General features: G+C 41.0%; 1 protein-coding gene across 1 annotated transcript in view; it reads right to left on the minus strand.

Annotated features, from left to right (window-relative positions):
* LOC108288037 (dynein heavy chain 5, axonemal-like) overlaps window positions 1-22,283 on the minus strand; it is a 126,254-nt gene that overhangs the window by 10,488 nt on the left and 93,483 nt on the right. Inside the window, exons 24-29 of the mRNA XM_017506816.1 lie at window positions 20,244-20,489; window positions 17,988-18,207; window positions 16,403-16,608; window positions 15,290-15,493; window positions 12,896-13,111; window positions 5,563-5,775 (exon numbers count right to left, since the gene is read on the minus strand). Coding sequence (XP_017362305.1) covers window positions 5,563-5,775; window positions 12,896-13,111; window positions 15,290-15,493; window positions 16,403-16,608; window positions 17,988-18,207; window positions 20,244-20,489 — 1,305 coding nt within the window. The remainder of the gene's footprint in view (window positions 1-5,562; window positions 5,776-12,895; window positions 13,112-15,289; window positions 15,494-16,402; window positions 16,609-17,987; window positions 18,208-20,243; window positions 20,490-22,283) is intronic.

The raw sequence follows: 22,283 nt of genomic DNA on the forward strand, positions 1-22,283 counted from the left end.
GTTCCTACTGAGGTGGGTGATCTGGTTTGGTAGGGAAGGAACTCACAATGGCCAGTGATCTGGAAGAGTCCCCCTCTGTCCTTGGCAATGAGAAGAGGCAATTCAGATAGAAAACTCTCTGGCATGTGCAATGGATTTATCAAAGATGAGAAGGAAACAAAGGAATCCTGTCAAAGCTGATTCTGAGTATCTAAGCTATGTGATTAGAAGGATGAGGGGTGGTGTCATCAAATAACACGGAGAAGACAACAAGAAGCAGTCCTACTTACTATCTGCTGAACTCACTGCCTCATAATCTGCTGAAGCCCTGGAGGACATACCTGAGGGGCTCAGCACTAAACAAATCCTTCTGCCTTCTCATTTAGCCAGGTAACCTACGGACGCCAAGTCTCTATCCTCCCACCCACCAACTTCATATCTGTATTCTGCCCTCTCTGTGCAGCCCCCAACCTAATCCAATCACCCTCTGTCCTTGGCAATAAAAGAGGCAAGCTCCCCTCCCAAGCCTTTCTACTGTACCTTCAACATCTTTAGTACTATGATCAGAAAACTCTTCTAGATCCTCCACCTCATTCTGGAGCATTCTGTCCATCCCTTCTCTTAACTGAAGTCTGCTCTCCACCCTACATGCTACACCCAGGACAGACTGCTTCCTTCACAGCCTTCTCCAAATGTAGGCTACTGATTTCCTCATACTCCACAATCCTCAGGACCAGGGGAAGAAGAGATGACCTTGTTGTTTCTGTTATTGTCAGGTTATCACATTACCTCATTCTCTTCCCTTGAGTCTCAAGCCATCTGGACATACTATCCTTACCCCTTCTTGTTTCTGTCACCTACTGGTCACTTCTTCTTATTCATGAGGGAATTTGGCTCCTGGTTTACTCTTCTGCTCAGTTCCCCCAAGTAATCATGAGTGTGATGATGACGATGGCGATGGTGGTGGAGGTGGTGGTGGTGATGGTGGAGGCAGTAATGGTGGCTGTGGTGGTGACAGTGGTGGTGATGATGGTAGTGGTGATGGTGGTTTTGGTAGTGATGGTGCTGCTACAGTTTTGCTATTAATAATCACAAGCAGTTACATAGCACTGGCCACATGCCACGTCCTGTTCTAAGCACTTCACACACACATCAACTCATTTAATCCTCACAAAGTGCTAGGAATTACATAATGCTATTGTTTCCCTTTGACAGATAAGGAAACTGAGGCAGAGCAATCCAACTAGCATACCCCAAGTTAGATAGCCCAAAAGAGACATGATTTGAACCTGGGTATTCTGGCCAAGTAAGTGCATACTCAAAACCCACATACTCTTTATGTGCTTTCATTAATCACTCTAGGTGACTTAGCATCCATGTGAATGATGCATTTCACATCCTGCTATCTTATCTCATGACCCTCTGCTCACTAATGACCCTAATGTCCATTCCACTTTATTCGTCTACTCCCACACTCATGTTAAATTTTGTCACCCTCAAACACCAGCCTGTTGGGAGGTGCAGTTTTTTCCACTCCTATATTTCCTTCCATGGAGAGAGAGTTTATTTAACACTCCAAGCTCCTTGACTCTCTCATTCTCCACACCCTCAAAAGGTAGAGACTCATCTGGCTTGTGACTGTTTCAGAGTCGGGTTCTGCTCATCAGATGTCCCATGTGCCCCCTATACTTCCCGGCCTCCCATGCAGTTAGGCTGGGTCCAAGGTTCTAGTTCTGACACAGCCTGTGAATGGAAGTGGCACGGGTCACTTTCTGATCCAGATAGTCTAGATCTGGGGTGCCTTGTCCACCTCCCTTCCCTCTGCTGTGATGACTTCAGAAGCCACATGCTCCAGGTGGTAGTTCCCAGATGACAAGACCTCCATCAGGAGGGTCCCAGAGTAACTGTGTGGTGCCAAGGATCCGCCCAGCTGGTGAGAGACATGGAAGTGGAGTGCAACTAGAACAGCAGCTCCTGAAGTATGATCAGTGGCTCAGCACTGGGGCAGCAGGGGGTTGGAGAAGTCATAGCAGCAGTGGAAAGGTGGAGATACAGTTAGGAAGCCCAGCCAGCCAGCCCCTTCTGCCTTTATTGCTGGGAGTAGCAGGGGACGAGGAGCACACACTCTCTTCTGCTCCTGCACACTCGAGCTTCCCAGAGAAGTCTCTGTAGAGGAAGCTATCTAGTACAGAGCTGTTGGTGGGTAGGTCTGTCTGATTCTGAATTCTGTTTTAGAAACCCCAAAACTCACCTTCCAGCAGATAGAAACCACATTGTTCAATATTAGCTTTACCAGTAAATGTTCTCTAATCTGCACTACGCCTTTTCTGCCTCTTAATTGCTTTGGAATTCAGGTGGAGAAAAGAGCTAGCTATTTAGCCGCCTTAAGAAATCCAACATGCACCACCTCCATTCCACATTCCATTCGTCAACCACAACCTCCACTTCCACTTCACTTGTTCAAGAACAGTCCCTTGACCTAAGCCTGGTATCCGAATCTTTGGTTCCATCACTTTTACCTCATCTATAAATTTTGTCCCATCTCCATTTTGCTAGGTGAAGTAAACCAGACACAGAAAGGCAAATACCGCACCATCTCACTTATATGTGGAGGCTGAAAGAGTTAAACTCATAGAAACAGAGAGTAGAATAGTGGTTATCAGAGACTAGGGGGTAGGGTAGGGAGGGAGATATAGGGAGTTGTTGATCAAAGGGTAAAAAATTTCAGTTAGATAGGAGAAGTAAGTTCAAAAGATCTATTTTACAACAAGGTGACTATAGTTTATAGGAAATCCACTGTATTCTTGAAAACTGCTGAGAGTGGCTTTTAAGTCTGAACCACAAGAAAATGTGAATTAAGTAGATGAGGTAATGTCTATGTTAATTAGCCCAGCTTAGCCACTCCACAGCATACACATCATTCAAAACAACATGTAGCACAACATAAATAATTTTTGTCAAGTAAAATAAAGTTTCAAATAAGTCGTTAACAACTTTTGTTTCATCTCTCCTCTCATCTTCATCTTCCCTCATTATAATCTCCCCATTGAGAAGGGCTTCCATGACCTAGCCACCTGTCCCACTAGGGGTTGAATTGTGTCTCCCCAAAACCATATATTGAAGTCCTAACCCCCAGCAGCTAACAATATGATTGGCTTTGGGAACAGGGTGCTTACAGAGGTAATCAAATGAAAATGAGGCATAAGTGTGACTCTAATCCAATACGCTGCTATCCTTATGAAAAGGGGAAATGCGGACACAGAGACAGATGTGCATAGAGGGATGATGTGAACATACACAGGGCAAAGAAAACCATATGAAGACAAAGGGAGAGATTGGACTAAGACTGCTACAAGCCAAGGAGCTCCCGGGGCCACCAGAAGTAGAATGAAGCAAAGAAGGATGCTCCCTTAGACACTCAAGGGAACATGGCTGGCCAACAGTTCTATTTTGGACTTGTCACCTCTGGAATTACAAGAAAACAAATTTTTGTTGCTTAAGCCACGCAGTCAGTGGTACTTTGTTATGGTACCTCAAAAAAACTAGCACATCTGTCACTGCACTCTCTGGGTGGGTGTCCAACATGGAAAGCCCCGGAAGTGTCCACCTTCCCAGGCCTACTCCTGGCAGCTGAAGACAACTATAGGTGATGCACACCTGTGAGGCTAGTGTCATTCACATTCATAACTTGAGATTGCAAAGGAGTTCCTTGTGTGCATTTCTATCCTAGTTTCCCCCTCCTTCCAACCTTTAGGTGTGGCAGGGCAAGTGAACGAGGAAGTAGAGCAGAAGTGAAGATCCAGGGAGCAGGGACACTGGGAGCGACCTGTCAGGCCAGCCCTGGTTGGGTTCACACTGTGGGTGTGAAGTCCCCCAGACAATTGCCGGGATCAGATGAAAAGGAAGCCACGGGCAGATCCATATTTTCCCAAGAAATAGGTTACAGAAGATACCAACACCTCCCACTCTTTTCCTATGTATTTTTCCCACCATAATTACTCTTAGCAATTTCACTTACATCTCCCCATAACATGGGTGTGCATCCACATCACACACATGCACGTGCACACACACACACACACACACACACACACACACACAGAACAAGGAGAAGAATACCATTTAGGTTCCGTGCCTTCAAATGTACTCTACTAAAATACACTTATTTGCCTACTTACAAAGACAATCAGGAACTCATTTTACTTTTCCAAGTGAAAAATTATTCCTTACCACTGTATCTGTCTTTAGCACAATTACTAACAAGTAACCAGTGAGCATGCTGTTAAATTCTAATCCTCTTATTTTGATATATACATGCTACACACTGTATTTACAGATATAATGATACCAGAGAGGGACAGGGAAGTGCTGGATAGAGCAGTCCAGGGTCCTCGGTGAAGGCTCCACCCTCAGGCTTGCACCCACAGACCTAAGTGAGAACAGGCTCTCTTGTTTTTGTGCCCAAATGTTACATTTTCCAAGATAAACTCTGGCCCACCATGCCCCCCATCCTGTGCCCATATAAATCCGAAAGACCATAGCAGGCACACACAAGTGGCTGGACGTCAAGAGGAGCAGAAGAGCAGAAGGGCACACAGACAGACACCAGCAGACACTGGCAGGACCAACAGACACCACTGGCGGTGGGACGAAGTGGAATTTGCTAAGGTGGGGTCAAAGAAGAGTTCAGACACTGGGTGGCCCAACTCTAGGGGAAGACCGCCTTCCCACTCCATCCCCCTGCTGGCTCCCCAACCACCTTGCTGAGAACAACTTCCACCACTCAATAAAACTTTGCACCTATCCTCTAAGCCCACATGTGATCCAATTTTTCAGTACACTAGAGCAAGAACCCAGGATACAGAAAGTTCTGTCCTTGTGATAAGGCAGAGGGTCTAATTGAGCTGATTAACATGAGCTACTTGCAGATGGCAAAACAGGAAGAGCGCACTGTAATGCCTGTCCATTCAGGATCTGTACACACTCAACCCTAGATGCCGCCATGGGATCGGAGCCCAAAAACACTCCCCACCACCTGCCTGTCTGCGCTCCCCCTAGGGGTTTGAGCAGGAGGGCACAAAAAAAGTGAGCCACAGCCCTGTCACATACCCTGTGAGGGGGATAAGGGAACTCCTCCCATGTCAACAGCATATAGCAGAGACTTTTTTCTTTTTGGTCTGACTTTTGATGTGTCGTTGAGGGTAGGGGGCATTTTTCCTTTCCTTCCTGGGCTTTGGAGTACAGGGGCTTGGGTTTAAATTCTCATTCTTGGACTACTTAGATGTATAATCTGAGAAAAGACTTAACCTGTCCCAACCTTAAGTTTCTCATCTGTAAAATAAGAGCAGAAAAATACAAAATTTAAATGAAATAATGTATGCAAATTTCCTAGGAGAGAACCTGCTCTGCTAGAAGAAAAACTTCCTTCCCTACCTATGATCTAAAAATATAGGGTTATAAGGGGCTTAGTCCCTAACAAAAGAAACATGTTGAGTAAATTATCCATCAATGCTTTCCATTTGCCAGTTACAACTCTTCACAACAATAGGTGATGAGGCAGAATAAGAGCAGGATTATACATACTTTTTTCCACCAAGCAGGGATTCTAGCATCAAACATGCAATCCAACGCATCTCGCAGATTTTCGCTCATGACGATGGTGCCATCAATAGCGAGCTTCAGCTCAGTGAGGGTGCTGCGGACAAGGCTGAGTACCCTTTGCATCCTGTCTATTTCCTGCCTGAGGAAAATGTTCATAGGCTGGAATGGCCCCATCTTCTGCAGCCTCTCTTTCACCTGCCGTGGACACATTCAAAGCACATGTAAGCAATTAGTTACTAAGGATTTTATAGACCTGGTGCCCTGGGGTCTCTGAACAGGCCTAAATTCTTACTATTCCAGAAATAATCAGCTTCTATTTTATTGCATGGCAAAAAAAGAAAAAAAGAAGTATCTATTAGATGACCAGCCTGAATTTTCATGCCATGTGGGAAAGAACAGGCAGCCATGAATTCACAGAAGAATGTAAAATGCGTGACCACAACCATGCAGTTTTCCAAACAGCAAATGCACTTATCGGGAAATTCCCTTTCTGCCAATCTGAGTTCTTTCAAACCCACATGTGGACACACACAAGAAGACACGCACGCACACACAACCATTCTGCTGGCTGTCTCAAAAAACTAGAATTCTCTTTTAAGAGAATTCTAAAAGAATTCCGTTTTTTCCATCAAATCATTTATCCATCTCCTCGTCCATTCATTATCATCCTATTTATCAAGAGTCTTCTATGGATCAGATATGGTGCTAGGCTGAGTTGCTACAACCTAAGGTAGCACTGACAAATTCAGCAAAAGAAGGGAGATTCTTCTAACTCCTGCTCCTTACCGTGTTTATTTATGTGATTATCATTCTATATTTAGATATTTTTATCACTTCCTAAATATTTCAACCCCTGCTAGATGTGAATGACACCTTTCCCGATCCTATAATGAAGAGTGCCTATGAAAGCCGATAACAGTATTGATTTTTCTTCAAGCAAATAATCAGAGGTTATTCCAGGGACATTATCCCCTTGACTACAGGTCCCTAAGTTCAGTCTGTAGTATTAGCAGCCAAAATCGCCTGCTTAGTAGAAAAGAGTGGGGTGCAAAAGACTCAAAATGCTATAGGATTCCTTTTGAAAACGAGGTACAAAAGGAAAAAATACAAAGAAATAGGGTGTCTCTGTGTTAGAAGAACCAATTGATTGTCCAGGTCATCTCCTAAAACTATATGGAAAATCAGCTACCTCTTATTCTTGGTTTAATCAAACATTTTTTTTTTTATTTTGTAAATATATTTTTTTTAATTTTCTGGGTGCATATGTAATTGAATTGTTTGTAACTCAAAGGATAATCGAAGATTTTAAAATACTATCAGGGTAAATCTTTCCACAATACTCATTAAGATGTCAAACAAGAACACAATTAGGGGGCGGGAGGCAGGACTAGATTGCTGCTCCCACTCAGCTGGACAGAGCAGTGTTCGAAGGCTTACATTGTGAACATTAGCTCCAGATCGACTGCAAGAACAAACCAGAAATCCTGAGAGTACCCACAGATCCTATGAGGGACCTGGACTGCCCCTGCAGGACGAGGGAGACACCACATATACTGTGAGTGCTCCAACTGCAGAAGTGGGAAAGGGAGAGCCTCCTGTCCTGAACGCACCCTCCCACTAGAGAAACTGAAGCAGCCACAGCAAGCCCAAGGAGAGGCTGCGCTCAGACACGCCTAGCCTTGCCCCCACCTGGTGGTCCTTCCCTACCCACCCTGGTAGTGGAAGAAAAAGGGCATATAATCTTGGGAGTTCTAGGCCCGCCCCTGCCACTGCAGGTTTCTCTTGATACTACCAAAGCTGATGCTCTCTGGAAAGTGCCACCTCCCAGCAGGAGGTCAACCAGCACAAAAAAAGAGCATTAAACCACCAAAGCTAAGAACCCTCACAGAGTCCACTGCCTCCCACCGCCACCTCCACCGGAACAGACACTGCTATCCACAGCTGAGGGACCCAGAGACGATGGTTCACATCACAAAACTCTGTGCAGACAACCTCAGCACCAGCCCAGAGCCAAGCAGACTTGCTGGGTGGCTAGACCCAGAAGCGAGACAACAATCACTGCAGTTTGGCTCACAGGAAGCCACATCTGTAGGAAAAAGGGGAGAGTAATACATCAAGGGAACACCCTGTAAGACAAAAAATCTGAACAACAGCCTTCAGCCCAAGACCCTCCCTCTGACAGAGTCTTCCCAAATGAGAAGGAAGCAGAAAACCAACTCTAGTAATATGACAAAACAAGGCTCTTTAACACCCCCCAAAATCATACTAGTTCACCAGCAATTGATCCAAACCAACAAGAAATCCCTGATTTACTTGAAAAAGAATTCAGGAGGTTAGTCATTAAGCTAATCAGAGAGGCAACAGAGAAAGGTGATGCCCAATGCAAGAAAATCCAAAAAACAATATGAGAAGTGAAGTTAGAAATATTCAAGGACATAGATAACTTAAAGAAAAAAAATTAAAAATTCAGGAACCATTGGACATACTTATAGAGATGCAAAATGGTCTGGAAAGTCTCAACAATAGAATTGAACAAGTACAAGAAAGAAATTCAGAGCTTGAAGACACAGTTTTCGAATTAACCCAATTTAACAAAGACAAAGAAAAAGTTTTAAAATATGAACAAATTCTCCAAGAAGTCTGGGATTATGTTAAATGATCAAACCTAAGAATAATCAATGTTCCTGAGGAAGAAGAGAATTCTAAAAGCTTGGAAATCATATTTGAGGGAATAATTGAGGAAAACTTCCCCGGCCTTATTAGAGACCTAGACATCCAAATACAAGAAGCACAAAGAACACCTGGGAACTTAGTCACAAAAAGATCATCACCTAAGCACATTGTCATCAGGTTATCCAAAGTTAAGATGAAGGAAAGAATCCTAAGAGCTATGAGACAGAAGCACCAGGTAACCTATAAAGGAAAACCTATCAGATTAACAGCAGATTTCTTAGCAGAAACTCTGCAAGCTGGAAGGGATTAGGGCCCTCTCTTCAGCCTCCTCAAACAAAACAATTATCAGCCAAGAATTTTGTATCCAGCAAAAATAAGCATCAGATATGAAGGAAAGATACAGTCTTTTTCAGTCAAACAAACGCTGAGAGAATTCATCACTACCAAGTCACCACTACAAGAACCGCTAAAAGGAGCTCTAAATCTTGAAACAAATCCTGGAAACAGATCAAAACAGAACCTCTTTAAAGCATAAACACACAGGACCTATAAAACAAAAAATACAATTTAAAAAGCAAAAAAAAAAGTACACAGGCAACAAATAACACAATGAATGCAATGGTACCTCACATCTCAATACTAACATTTAATATAAATGGCCTAAATGCTCCACTTAAAAGACAGAGAACCAGGCCAGGTGCAGTGGCTCACACCTGTAATCCCAGCACTTTGGGAGGCCGAGGTAGGTGGATCACCTGAGGTCAGGAGTTCAAGAGCAGCCTGGCCAACATGGTGAAACCCTGTCCCTACTAAAAATACAAAATTAACCATGTGTGTTGATGCATTCCTGTAGTCCCAGCTACTTGGGAGGCTGAGCTAGGAGAATCACTTGAACCCAGGAGGCAGACGTTTCAGTGAGCCGAGATCATGCCATTATACTCCAGTCTGGGTGACAAGAGCAAAACTCTGCCTCAAAAAAAAAAAAAAAAAAAAAAGATATAGAACCACAGAATGGATAAGAACTCACCAATCAACTATCTGCTGCCTTCAGGACTTACCTAACACATAAGGACTCACATAAACTTAAAGTAAAGGGGTGATAAAGGCATTTCATGCAAGAGGACACCAAAAGTGAGCTAGAATAGCTGTTTTTATATCAGACAAAACAAACTTTAAAGCAACGGCAGTTAAAAGAGACAAAGACAGACATTGTATGATCTTTAAAGGCCTTGCCCAACAGGAAAATATCACAACACTAAAGATACATGCAACTAACACTGGAGCTCCCAAATTTATAAAACACTTACTAATAGGAATAAGAAATGAGACAGCAGCCCAATAATAGTGGGGGACTTCAATACTCCACTGAACATTTCATCCAACAACCACAGAATACACATTCTATTCAACAGCATAGGGTCTATCCTTCTCCAAGACAGACCATATGATAGGCCATAAAATAAGCCTCAATAAATTTAAGAAAACTGAAATTATATCAAGCACTCTCTCAGACCACAGTGTAATAAAACAGAAACCAACTCTAAAAGGAACTTTCAAAACCATGCAAACACATGGAAATTAAATAACCTGTTCCCGAATGAGCATTGGGTCAAAAAACGAAATCAAGATGGAAATTTGAAGTCTTCTAACTGAACAACAAAAATGGCACAACCTATCAAAACCTCTGGGACACAGCAAAGGCAGTGCTAAAAGGAAAGTTCATAGCCCTAAATGCCTCCATCAAAAAGACTGAAAGAGCACAAACTGACATTCTAAAGTCACACCTCAAGGAACTAGAAAAACAAGAACAACCCAAACCCAAACCCAGCAGAAGAAAGGAAATAACCAAGACCAGAGCAGAACTAGATGAAATTGAAACAATACAAAAGATAAATGAAACAAAAAGCTGGTTCTTTGAAAAGATAAACAAAATTAATAGCCCATTAGCAAGATTCACCAAGGAAAGAAGAGAGGAAGCCCAAATAACCTCATTAAAAAACAAAAGAGGCGATATTACAACTGATACCACTGAAATACAAAAGATTATTCAAGGCTACTACGAACATCTTTATGCACATAAACCAGAAAATCTAGAAGAGATGAATAAATTCTTGGAAAAATACAGCCCTCCTAGCTTAAATCAGGAAGAATTAGATAACCCTGAACAGACAGATAACAGGCAGTGAGACTGAAATGATAATTAAAAAGCTACCAACATAAAAAAGTCCAGGACCAGATAGATTCACAGCAGAATTCTACTAGACGTTCAAAGAATAATTGATACCCACGCTTTTGACATTATTCCACAAGAGAAAGAAGGAACCCTCCCTAATTCAACACCTTAATACCAAAATCAGGAAAGGACACACCCAAAAAAGAAAACTACAGACTGATATCCTTGATCAACATAGATGCTAAAATCCCTAACAAAACACTAGCTAACCAAATCCAACAATGTATCAAAAAGAGAATTCACCACTATCAAGTGGATTTTATGCCAGGGATGGTTTACCATATGCAAGTCAATAAATGTGATACACCACATAAACAGAATTAAAAACAAAAATCACATGATCATCCCAATAGATGCAGAAAAAGCATTTGACAAAATACAGCATCCCTCTATGATTAAAACGCTCCGAAAAATCAGCATACAAGGGACACACCTCAATGTAATAAAAACCATCTATGACAAACCCACAGCCAACATAATATTGAATGGGGAAAAGTTGACGGCATTGCCTCTGAGAACCGGAACAAGACAAGAATGCCCAGTCTCACCACTCCTTTCTAACATAGTACTGGAAGTCCTAGCCAGAGCAATCAGATAAGAGAAAGAAATAAAGGGCATCCAATTCAGTAAAGAAGAAGCCAAACTGTCACTGTTTGCTGATGATATGATCATTTACCTTGAAAACCTTAAAGACTCCTCAAGAAAGCTCCTAGAACTGAAAAAGCATTCAGCAAAGTTTCTGGATACAAGATAATTGTACACAAATCAGTAGCTCCTCTATATAACAACAGTGACCAAGTGGAGAATCAAATCAAGAACTCAGCCCTTTTACAATAGCTGCAAAAATAAAATAAAATACTTAGAAATATACCTAACCAGGAAGTCAAAAGACCTCTACAAGGAAAACTACAAAACGCTGTGGAAAGAGATCACAGACAGCACAAATATAAACACATCCCATGCTCATGGATGGGTAGAATCAATATTGTGAAAATGACCATGCTGCCAAAAGCAATCTATAAATTCAAGGCAATCCTCATCAAAAGACCACCATCATTCTTCACAGACTTAGAAAAACCAATTCTAAAATTCATATGGAACCAAAAAGAGCCTGCATAGACAAAGCAAGACGAAGCAAAAAGAACAAATCTGGAGGCATCACACTACCTGATTTCAAACTATACTATAAGGCCACAGTCACCAAAACAGCATGGTGCTGGTATAAAAATAGGCACATAGACCAATGGAATAGAATAGAGAACCCAGAAATAAACCCAAATACTTAACAGCCAACTGATTTTTGATAAAGCAAACAAAAACATAAAGTGGGGAAAGAACAATCTTTTTAACAAATGGTGACGGGATAATTGGCTGGCCACATGTAAAAGAATGAAACTGGACCCTCATCTCTTACCTTATACAAAAATCAACTCAAGATGCATTAAGGACTTAAATATAAAACTTGAGACTGTAAAAATTCTAGATGATAACATTGGAAAAACCCTTCTAGACATTGGCTTAGGCAAGGATTTCATGACCAAGAACTCATGACCATGACAAATGCAGTAATAACTAAGATAAATAGCTGAGACCTAATTAAACTAAACAGCTTTGCATGGCAAAAGGCACAGTCAGCAGAGTGAACAGACAACCCACAGAATGGGAGAAAAACCTTCACAATCCATACATCAGACAAAGGACCAATAACCAGAATCACAATGAATTCAAACAAATCAGTAATTTTAAAAAATCCCATCCAAAAGTGGGCTAAAGACATGAATAGACAATTCTCAAAAGAAGATATACAAATGGCCAGCAAACATGAAAAAAAATGCTCAACATCAGTAATGAGCAGGGAAATGCAAATCAAATCCACAATGCAATAACACCTTGCTCCTGCAAGAATGGCCATAATCAAAAAATTAAAAAACAGTAGATGTTGGCATGGATGTAGTGATGTAGTGATCAAGGAACACTTCTACACTGCTGGTGGGAATGTAAACTAGTACAGCCACTATGGAAAACAGCGTGGAGATTCCTTAAAGAACTAAAGGTAAGAACTACCATTTGATCCAGCAATCCCACTACTGGGTATCTACCTAGAGGAAAAAAAAAGTCATTATACAAAAAAGATACTTGCACACCCATGTTTACAGCAGCACAATTCACAATTGCAAAATCATAGAACCAACATTCTCAACAGGTTTCCTTATGGTTTATATATTGAAAAGATTACATTACATTCATGGATACAAAACTCCTTTTCCTGGTTCTTTAAGAAGCTGTTTTTTAAAAGAATGTTTTTTAATTTCAGGAAAATTATCTTTTGCCCACCTTTCTTCTTCCTCAGTCTCCCAACAGAAGACATGCAACCCCAGCTGACATTTTGTAAGGATTTTGTCAACTCACTTCAAAGGGGACATAGTCTGGGGGCAGCTTCTCCAGCATATCATCAGCCAGCCGGGCCACCACTGCCTCCCGGGTCTCATTCCCTCCACCAGAACTGTCCTTGGGTTGGATGCCTAGGATGATGTCCAGCACGTCCTTGGCCAGCTTGCTCTGGTAGGTGATATCAGCATTGGGGTGGAGCCCAAACACCTCAGGGCTGTCGTAGGCAGGCAAACTCTGAACAATAAACACCCCAGGTAAGCACAGACTGCCAACATAAACACCATCTAAATTATACTATCTTAGGAAACAAAAATCCTTTTATGAGGATATGCATTTACTTAACTCTTATTGGTGTCAAGCTACAAACCTCAATAATTTTTGCAGAAAAGAATCAAAAGTTTCCTTAAAAAAACAATTAACATTGAGAAACATAAACTGGGCTCATAACTCTTTACAGTCTGCACCTGAAACAAAATTTAATCAAAGACAGACTGTCTTGTTATATGATATGTGACACAGAAAGGGAGCTGTGGTTGGTGTTTTGCTTTCTGACAGTCTAATCAAACACAAACCAGTTGTCCAACCAAATCAATGTTGTATAACTAATGACTATTATGTTTGTAAGATACCAGGAAATGACAGCTTTAGTAATTGAGGTCCAAATAAAGGCAGCAGGTGGGAGTTGTACTTTCCCAGGGAAAAAGAGGCTAGGAAAAGAGAGAAATTGAGAAAGCAGCAGAGTCAGAGAGACAGAGACGGAGTGGGACACAGGCAGAAGCAGGATGAGCTGGGAGAAAGATCCCCCAACCGTTTGAAAACAAGGAAAATTTACTGACAATTTGACACATCTTTCTATGTATGAATCTTATCCTTAACTTAATTATTGGCATACTCATATTTCTCTCTCTTCCTCTCCATCGTTTTATTCCTTCTTGCATAATGTCTTCTTATGAGCTACCGCAAACGCACTGTGAGATGGGGTGTATATAAAAAATATATGTATAGGCACCCCTAAATTTATGCCTCCATGGGCACTTTTCCTATTCAGTGCTGATGATTTAAAGATACATGGATTACAGTAAGACAAATATATTTGCTGATTTGAATGAATAAAAGTGCAGAGGTGGTAATATATGAGAAACTCATTACATTTATATATCAAAAAACATGTAAATATACTGATAAATTTAGCCTTCTGGGGCTGTTATGTTTTAGTTTGTTTACTCTGAGGTAAATCTTAGACAGACACCAAAGAGACTGCTAAATAATGATCTAATGAATTTAAGGTATAGAGAAAAAAAACACAGTCACCTTGAAAATCAGAATTTTTCCCCTACCTATTTCAAACTGCCGGTAGAAATCTACCTAGGTGTTCCCACTCATAGGCAGGTAATGAACAATGAGAACACATGGACACAGGAAGGGGAGCATCACACACTGGGGTCTGTTGCGGGGGGCCAAGGGAGGGACAGTGGGGGTGGGTGGGCAGGTCGGGGAGGGATAACATGGGGAGAAATGCCAGATGTAGGTGACAGGGGGATGGAGGCAGCCAACCACATTGCCGTGTGAGTACCTATGCAACAATCCTGCATGATCTGCACATGTACCCCAGAACCTAAAGTTCAATTAAAAAAAAAATTTACATCTAGGAAAAAAAAAAAAGAAATCTCCCTATGCCTTCTTACATCAGTGCTTCTCAACCAGCAACAATTTTGTGCCACCAGAGGACATTTGGCAATTTTAGGAGACATTTTTGGTTCCCGCAACTGGGTAAAGGAGTGCTACTGGCATCCTGTGGATAGAGGCCAGAGGTGCTACTAAATAGCCCGTGATGCGCAGGCCAGCGCCCCCCGCCTCCCTCAACAGAGAATGATCCAGCCTTGAATGTCAATAGTGCCAAGGCTGAAAAACCCTATCTTAGAGGAAGCTCTTAGACAAAGCAGGTTCCTGGATGTGCCCATTGGCTGTCCATTAGGCCAGGGTTAAGGAACAGATGTCACGGGATTAGGCAAGTGCATTGGAAAACAGAACAAACTGGGTGTAGAAGCTGCCTTTGCCCTACTGCTGTGGCAGCTGAAGTCTCACAGACAGAGAACTCCAGGGATTTGTGTAGGTCTCCTAGTTCTAAATCTGCCTAGTCTGCCATCTCCTCAAAGAAAATTCCTCCGTGGGGCATTAAAAAAAGAAGGGGGATGGAAACACGATTCACACAAAACACACACTCAGGACAAATGTAAACACTTCAATCATCTGTTAAGTATAAAAATACGAAGAAAGCCTTCACAGCAAAAGCATTAGTATATATCACCATTAAAATTTATTGTAAAAGCAACATAGACAGTGTGCTTAACACCAAAAAGTCAAATGGGTACAGATATTTGCTCTATGCATAAAATTCTGAAGTTGACAAACCTGGATATATTGAAGATAGTTATCCACTGTGCTGCATTTTGGAATATTGTATCCTTGGTAAAAACTGAAATCTGGTCCAAACATATTTTCACTGAACCAAACCTTAGCAAATGTGTTCAACAACCTCTTATCATAGTCATCAGTGACTCTACCTCCATATTGAATCTCTCCTATCATGTAGCGGATGGTGGTCCAGGAGACACCCTGGGAAAATTTATAGAAAAATTATGTGGATCTGACTACTACTGCATTATTATTTCCCTGCCAACACCCATATATTCACTTTTAACATTCATTGAGTCAGTCATTTTCATCAGTATCGCGAAGAGAAAGTGCAGAAAGAAAAGTAAATAGGCAAAGAAGAGTAATTACTCATGTCCATGATTTGAAATAGACTTCCTCGATGCATTCATGTTTTTGTACCTCAATGTAAATAGAAAAGTGTTTGCTTTTTGAGAGTATTGAGGCAGTTCTTTAGAAAGCACACACTTCAAACTAATCTAGACTCCCATTTTCATTTTCTAGGATTTTGAAGAATGAGTCTCCCCACCCATACCCCTGACAATGGGCCCTTTGAGGCTCTCTTTGGAAGGTCAACCTGCCTTTGAGAAATCAAATAAGAGGGCCGGGCACAGTGGCTCATGCCTGTAATCCCAGCACTTTGGGAGGCCAAGGAGGCGGATCACAGGGTCAGGAGATTGAGACCATTCTGGCCAATATGGTGAAAACCCATCTCTACTAAAAATATAAAACATAGCCAGACATGGTGGCATGTGCCTGTAGTCCCAGCTACTCAGGAGGCTGAGGCAGGAGAATTGCTGGAACCTGGGAGGTGGAGGCTGCAGTGAGCTGAGATTGTGCCACTGCACTCCAGCCTGGGTGACAGAGTAAGACCCTGTCTCAAAAAAAAAAAAAAAAAAGAAAGAGAGAAAATAATAATCAAAACTTGTGCATTTTTTCCTGAAATCAAGAGGCAAGCGTGACCCAAGTTGCTACGACTTAAAGATGACTTTGCAAGCACAGCAAATTTTACTACGAAGCTAGGAAGCCATGTCAGCTTGACGGTCCAAGCCCACAGCCACCGGGGGCACGAGGCAGCAGGCGCAGTAGTACCTTTTTGACATCCATGTCATCCAGGTGGTTTTGGATGAACTGCACAGTGGCATTAAAGTCCGCTTGGTTAAATTCATAGGGGATGTTCCACCCTAGAGCACCGAACTTGCGCCTCTCCTGGACGGTGGAGTGCAGGAAAGCCACTGCATACAACATGGGCTTCCACTGGGCCCCAGAGCTCACGTCGAGCAGGTCTTGGCTCACACCTGTTGTGGTCAGTCGGGTGAAAAATGTATCATCTCTCAAACATCTTCATTTTCTATTACTTTTATAAGTAATTAATCATGTTTGTAAATCCCTGATATTAAAATTCACTTACTTTGAATTATTTTTATGACACTCATGTGACAATAATAATTTAACTTTTGGGTGTCCAGAGGCCGTTTCTCTCTAAAAAGTCTTCAAAGAGACTTTGAGGAGGGATGGAGCTTGCTAACGTGAGTCAAGTTCCCACCAATCTAGCAAGATCACTTAGGGATAAAATCAAGATGGAAGGGTAATGACAGTTCAACTCTCCCACTATTACTATAACTGCCACTCTATTATTATTACTTATTATTATTATTGTTTGGGGCATACACTTGGGGCATATACTTTTAACTAATTTTATATTAATTAAAATAGTATATACAGAAGCCTACTGCACCTGAGTACATGCGCCAAATAATAATGATTGTTACATATGCATATACTAAATTGTCTACACAATTAAATTTATTTGATTTTCTTACTGCCATTATCCCTCTGCCTCTATTTTATCCCGACATTACCTTATAGATTGGCAGGAATTTGAGCCTTGTTAGCAACTCCCCAAAAATCTCTTTGCAGGTTTTCCAGATTGAAATATAATAATTGTATTTATTATGGTTATCAAATATATGATTTTAGTTACAGTTTATTTCAATTCTCCTAGAGAGATTCTGTTGTCCCTATTTTATACGTGAGAAAATTGAAACTCCTGTTATTTTAGTGACTCTCACCCAAGAGAACAAAGTATTTAGCAACAGCAAGGGCCAGAATCAGGATTTCTGACTGAAAGTTGAATGTTCATCTCATGACCACGAGTCCCATACAGAAAGCTATGAAGCAGAGGAAGCAACAGCCAAGAGCGAGTGCAACCTCAGCCTCAGTCATGATGGAGGCATCTGGCCATGAGTGTGCTGGCCCAAACCGGATTTTTAACTTAACTAACTTCTGACATATGGCCCTAATGAAAGGGAGGCAGGCCATCACTTTAATTCAGACTCTCCTCTCAGAAGAGACTACTGCACTACTTTAGGTACGGAGCATAAAAATCACAAATGACAAAATTGCTCATTTTTGATGTTAATTATGTCTAGCTGGAGAATATCATGGGCTTAACTAGAGCAGTACTGGGAAAAGAGGCAACTAGAAGGTGGGAATCATGAGCTCTGATGTGTTCACACTGCCAGGGCATATTCACAAAAGAGGACCATCACCTCCTCATCAGATTAAACAGTAGTACTCTTTGCTATAACTGTATCCTAACTAATCCTTTTATAATATTTTTTAAGAAAATAAGTACAGAAAACTCCTACAGACTCAGAAGTATTTCTGGACTCACCACCATACGTTCTTTTCAGTCCTGCCCGGAGGCCCTGTGGAGGATCGTTGGCAAATCTAATGGACATCTGAAGGAGTGTAATGGGAAACTGCGTGTGAACCTCTGTGGTCATCCAGAGGCGGAACGCATCATGCACAGTCTCAGTTTCTATGATGATGTCCATCAGCTCATCCATGAAATCAAGTCCCAGGTGGCAATTCTGCAGAAGTGCCCATCCTCCCTAAGTCAACAGCAGTAAACAGAAATTTTTGTGTTTCACCCAAATTCGAAATTACCACATTCTTTAGAAATTAAGTAATTAAAATTTAATAGAACGCCCTAACCACTTCAAATTAATCTAGATCAAAACTAAGAAAACAAAAATGTTTAACGGAGATAAGCTATTCTTTTTAAGTCCACGCATTTAGTCCATGCAGTATACATTAGTATGCAATTGTAGGAATACTTTATGGTTACAATCATGAATATAATCAAAGTTAAATATAAAAGGACTTCCGAGTAAAGATGGTTGATTGAAAACATCCATTTAACACAGATTCATCCCCAAATTCCACTGAAACTACAATGAAGAAAAATTTTAAAGGCATGAACTCTTAAGGACAATGACAGAATGAAGACATTATCACTAAGATTTAAAAGAGGGTCAAGAAAGTTGAATCCTAAGCTAGCATTTGGGGAAAGCTGAGACGCAACCTGATTTATAGCACATAACTCCCCAAATTCTCAAGAACGGAGGATACAAAGTATCACTGGAAGTAGGCTAAGACATTTGCTAAAAGAGGAAGACTGAAAGCCGAGGCCCCAACATGCTCCTGTCTGCCTTAATGAAAAATTAGAAGTTGATTTTCTACAGAAGGTAAAACAGACAGGGTCTAGACTGAAGGATTTCATCAGTGCATTGAGAGAATAGGTACCACACTGAAACCAGGTGAAAGAACGATTACCTGCTGAATTTTGAGACCTGCTACCACCTGCCTCCCACTAGTTCTCAGATCCTGGCAACAGAGCATACACCCTTTAGAATGTGGAAGAACTTTCCTTGGGAATCTGACCACACTAAGAGCAAGAGCCTTAGAAAATAATAAGCCATATCTTTTGCATGAATTATGTCATAAGTAGAAGAAGATCTTTGTGTAATGCAACTCAGGCAAAATTAGGGGTCATGTAATGATAATTTCCTCAATATCTAATCTATAAAATATTTTTGCTAAAATCATCTACAAGATCCAGATCATAATCTTGAGGTGTTTTTCTACAACCAGTTTTAGATCACTGACTAGAGAAGCATGAGTTGTCTTTCAAAAAAAAAAAAAAAAAAAAAAAAAAAAAAAAAAGTTTTATATAAAAAAAAAAAAAAAAAAAAAAAAAACACTAGATCTGAAGTCTTAGCAGAGATACACGTAAAACTGGTAATTTAGAGATTTCACATTTCCCTTATACTTTCTTCAGAAATCTGCAGTACTGCTGAATAAATTATCTTAATCTTTACCCTTTGAAAAATTCAATTAGCACCATCCACAATTCAAAACAGAAAGGAAATCCAATATAAAACACAGCAACAACAAAAAGACTTCAGTTTCTCTCTTTTATCCAGCATAGAAGTGAACCTAAGTTTCTTTTTTGTGTGTTTTGCTTTGTTTTGGTTTTTGAGAAAGGGTCTTGTTCTGTCACCCAGGCTGGAGTGCAGTGACTGCAGCCTCTACCTTCCCAGATCCAGTGATACTCCCACCTCAGCCTCCAAAGTAGATGGAACCTCAGGCACAGGCCACCACATCCAGTTAATTTTTTTCTTCGCAGAGATGGAGTCTCTCTATGTTGCCCAGACTGGTCTTGAACTCCTGGGCTCAAGCAATCCTTCTGCCTTCGCCTCCCAAAGTGCTACAATTACAGCTGTGAGGCATCGTGCCCAGGTGCTCTACGCTTCTTAGGTGAGAACTCTGATGTTCTATCTTCACCCACAGAATCCCATTTCTTTGGGATTGCCATTATCTGCATTCAATATTTTGTTTTCATCTTACTGAGTAGACCATCCACTTAGCTATTTTGGGGTAGTTGATTTATTTGGCACATTGCCTCAAAAGTTTTAATGCTAGCTTAAAATTATTTTTTAAAAAAACATGCTATTTTTTTAAAAAAAAATGGACATAAACAGCATGCATGTAAATTTAAACTCCTAATGATTTGTATTTTTTTCTGCATTGCTATTCCATAACCTGTAACATGAACAGCATGGCACAAAAGTAGACACTATCTTACATCAGCCATGGTCTGCTGCAAGAGCTTTCGAGCATGGACCTCCTGGCCCTGGCCCATGGACACATAACGGGTTTCTATTTTTAATCTCTTCCCCAAGGCAATGATGGAATCTGTTGGGTCTGAGCCCATAGACAGGAGACAGATGAGCGGCGTCCGAGGATCAGATTCCTCCCACGTCTTCTCCAAGTCTAGAATAACACTTTCAGCATATTTTTCTCCCATGGAGTCCACGATGTACCTGCGGGCCTGCCAAAAACAGTGTACAAGTCAGCAAAAGTCATTCCAACTCTTTCGTGTGGATAATGTAGTGTGGTTTCCAAAATTCATTTTTGCAATTATCCCAACAATGTCCACAGTAACCCTGTCAGGGAAACAGGATAGACTGTTTTTTCATATTTGTTTGTTTATATCCCCATTCTATAGGTGGGAACACTGTGTTGCTTTCCCAGTACAAAATCAGACAGTGAAAAAAAAAAACAAAGTTGTGTGACTCCTAGTCTGAAACCCATTTCAATATACTGGTCTGAAACCCATTTCAATATATTAGAAAATGAAAACACTTGGAAACTATTGTTTAGGATGCTTTAAGGCAAATATATATACATTTAAATAATCAAGTAAGCAACCCTATCCCTGGAATGTAATGGGTACTGATCAAATAGATAATTATTGAATGACTACTTGTATGAAATGTATTGGATATCTGTTGAATGAATGAATTAGTTTTTAAAGATTTAACCCATAACCTCTCTCCTCATCATTGCTGTCGACCCTTCTCATATTTGGCTCACCCCTTTACTGTTAATTTTGTTTTGAATGAAATCCATACTTGAAATATCACAGATTTTTGTCAACTTTATTACAACCATAGAAAAAACTTTTGGTAACAACAAGTCCTTTTTCAAATAAGGTAAAAGAGTTACAATTTATTTTTCAACTAATAAATTTAAAAAAAAATTTTATAAATTTTATAAAGGTTATAATTTATTTTTTGTAATACCATAATACATAATGGTATTATGAATATGACCCTTAGTCTATATTCTTTGCCTTCTAAATAATTAAATTGCCTCAAAAACATTTTTCCTCCTATTCTGATGCTCTTCTTTCACCTCCGATGGGTAAAACCCAAGCCTCTCTGCCCAGCAGCATTTCCCACAATAATCATTTTCACATAACCTAGGCAGGGGTGCAACATGGCCTGTAACTCTCCCAAGGACTAAGCAGGTGAGCTCCCCACTCCAATTCCCATAGAAACACAGAGCAGCTTCCGGTGGAGCTTCCCTTGAATCAGACAGGTTTCAGAGAGACCTGGACCAAAGGGGAGCTGGGGCTGGTTCAGTCATTATCTTTGACTTTAAAACATCAGAGTTTGATTTTCAGTCAGTAATGTGGGCTCATCCCTCATCTTCGATATCTTGCTATCCCCTATTCATCCTCAAAATGTACCCCAAGAATCTGAGCTTACAAATTAATTGGTGTGATGTTTCCCACTCATGTTTGCCCTCTTTGTAGGTTACAATGAGAGAGAAGTGGCCACCACAGAGGAATCTCCTGGCTTACTTACTATGTCCTCCCTTACCTTGTAAGAGAGGGGAAATGGATGCCAAATGAGTCTAGACTATTTAATGACTGGCTTGATCTCCTACTTTCTGATTCCACCTGGTGTGTGGAGACTTCTCAAACAAACTTCATCATTCATATAGCCAGGTAAAGGGTCTCTGAAAATCAGTAGTCATGAAATGTCCGTCTTCCTCATGAGAATGCAAAACACAAAAAGGTGAGCGTTCCCATTCCCTAACTCACAGCAGCTAATTCAGAAGGAGCTGGGCCTTTTTACCGTGGCTCTCCTCTCCTTCTTTTAAAATCATAATCCCTCCTCATACTGCCAGTTCCCCCATACCAATGGCAGATTAAAAGGCATGCCAATTTTGTAACACAGGATTTCCTGCCTTAGAAACTATTTCTAGATGGCTTTGGGGAAAGGCCTCTGCCTGGTTTCCCAAAGGTCCAAGAAGAGGTGGTCAGGCCCTCCCTGGC

Source organism: Cebus imitator, unplaced genomic scaffold (assembly GCF_001604975.1).
Source record: "Cebus imitator isolate Cc_AM_T3 unplaced genomic scaffold, Cebus_imitator-1.0 Scaffold360, whole genome shotgun sequence".
In the NCBI taxonomy this organism is placed as follows: Eukaryota; Metazoa; Chordata; class Mammalia; order Primates; family Cebidae; genus Cebus; species Cebus imitator.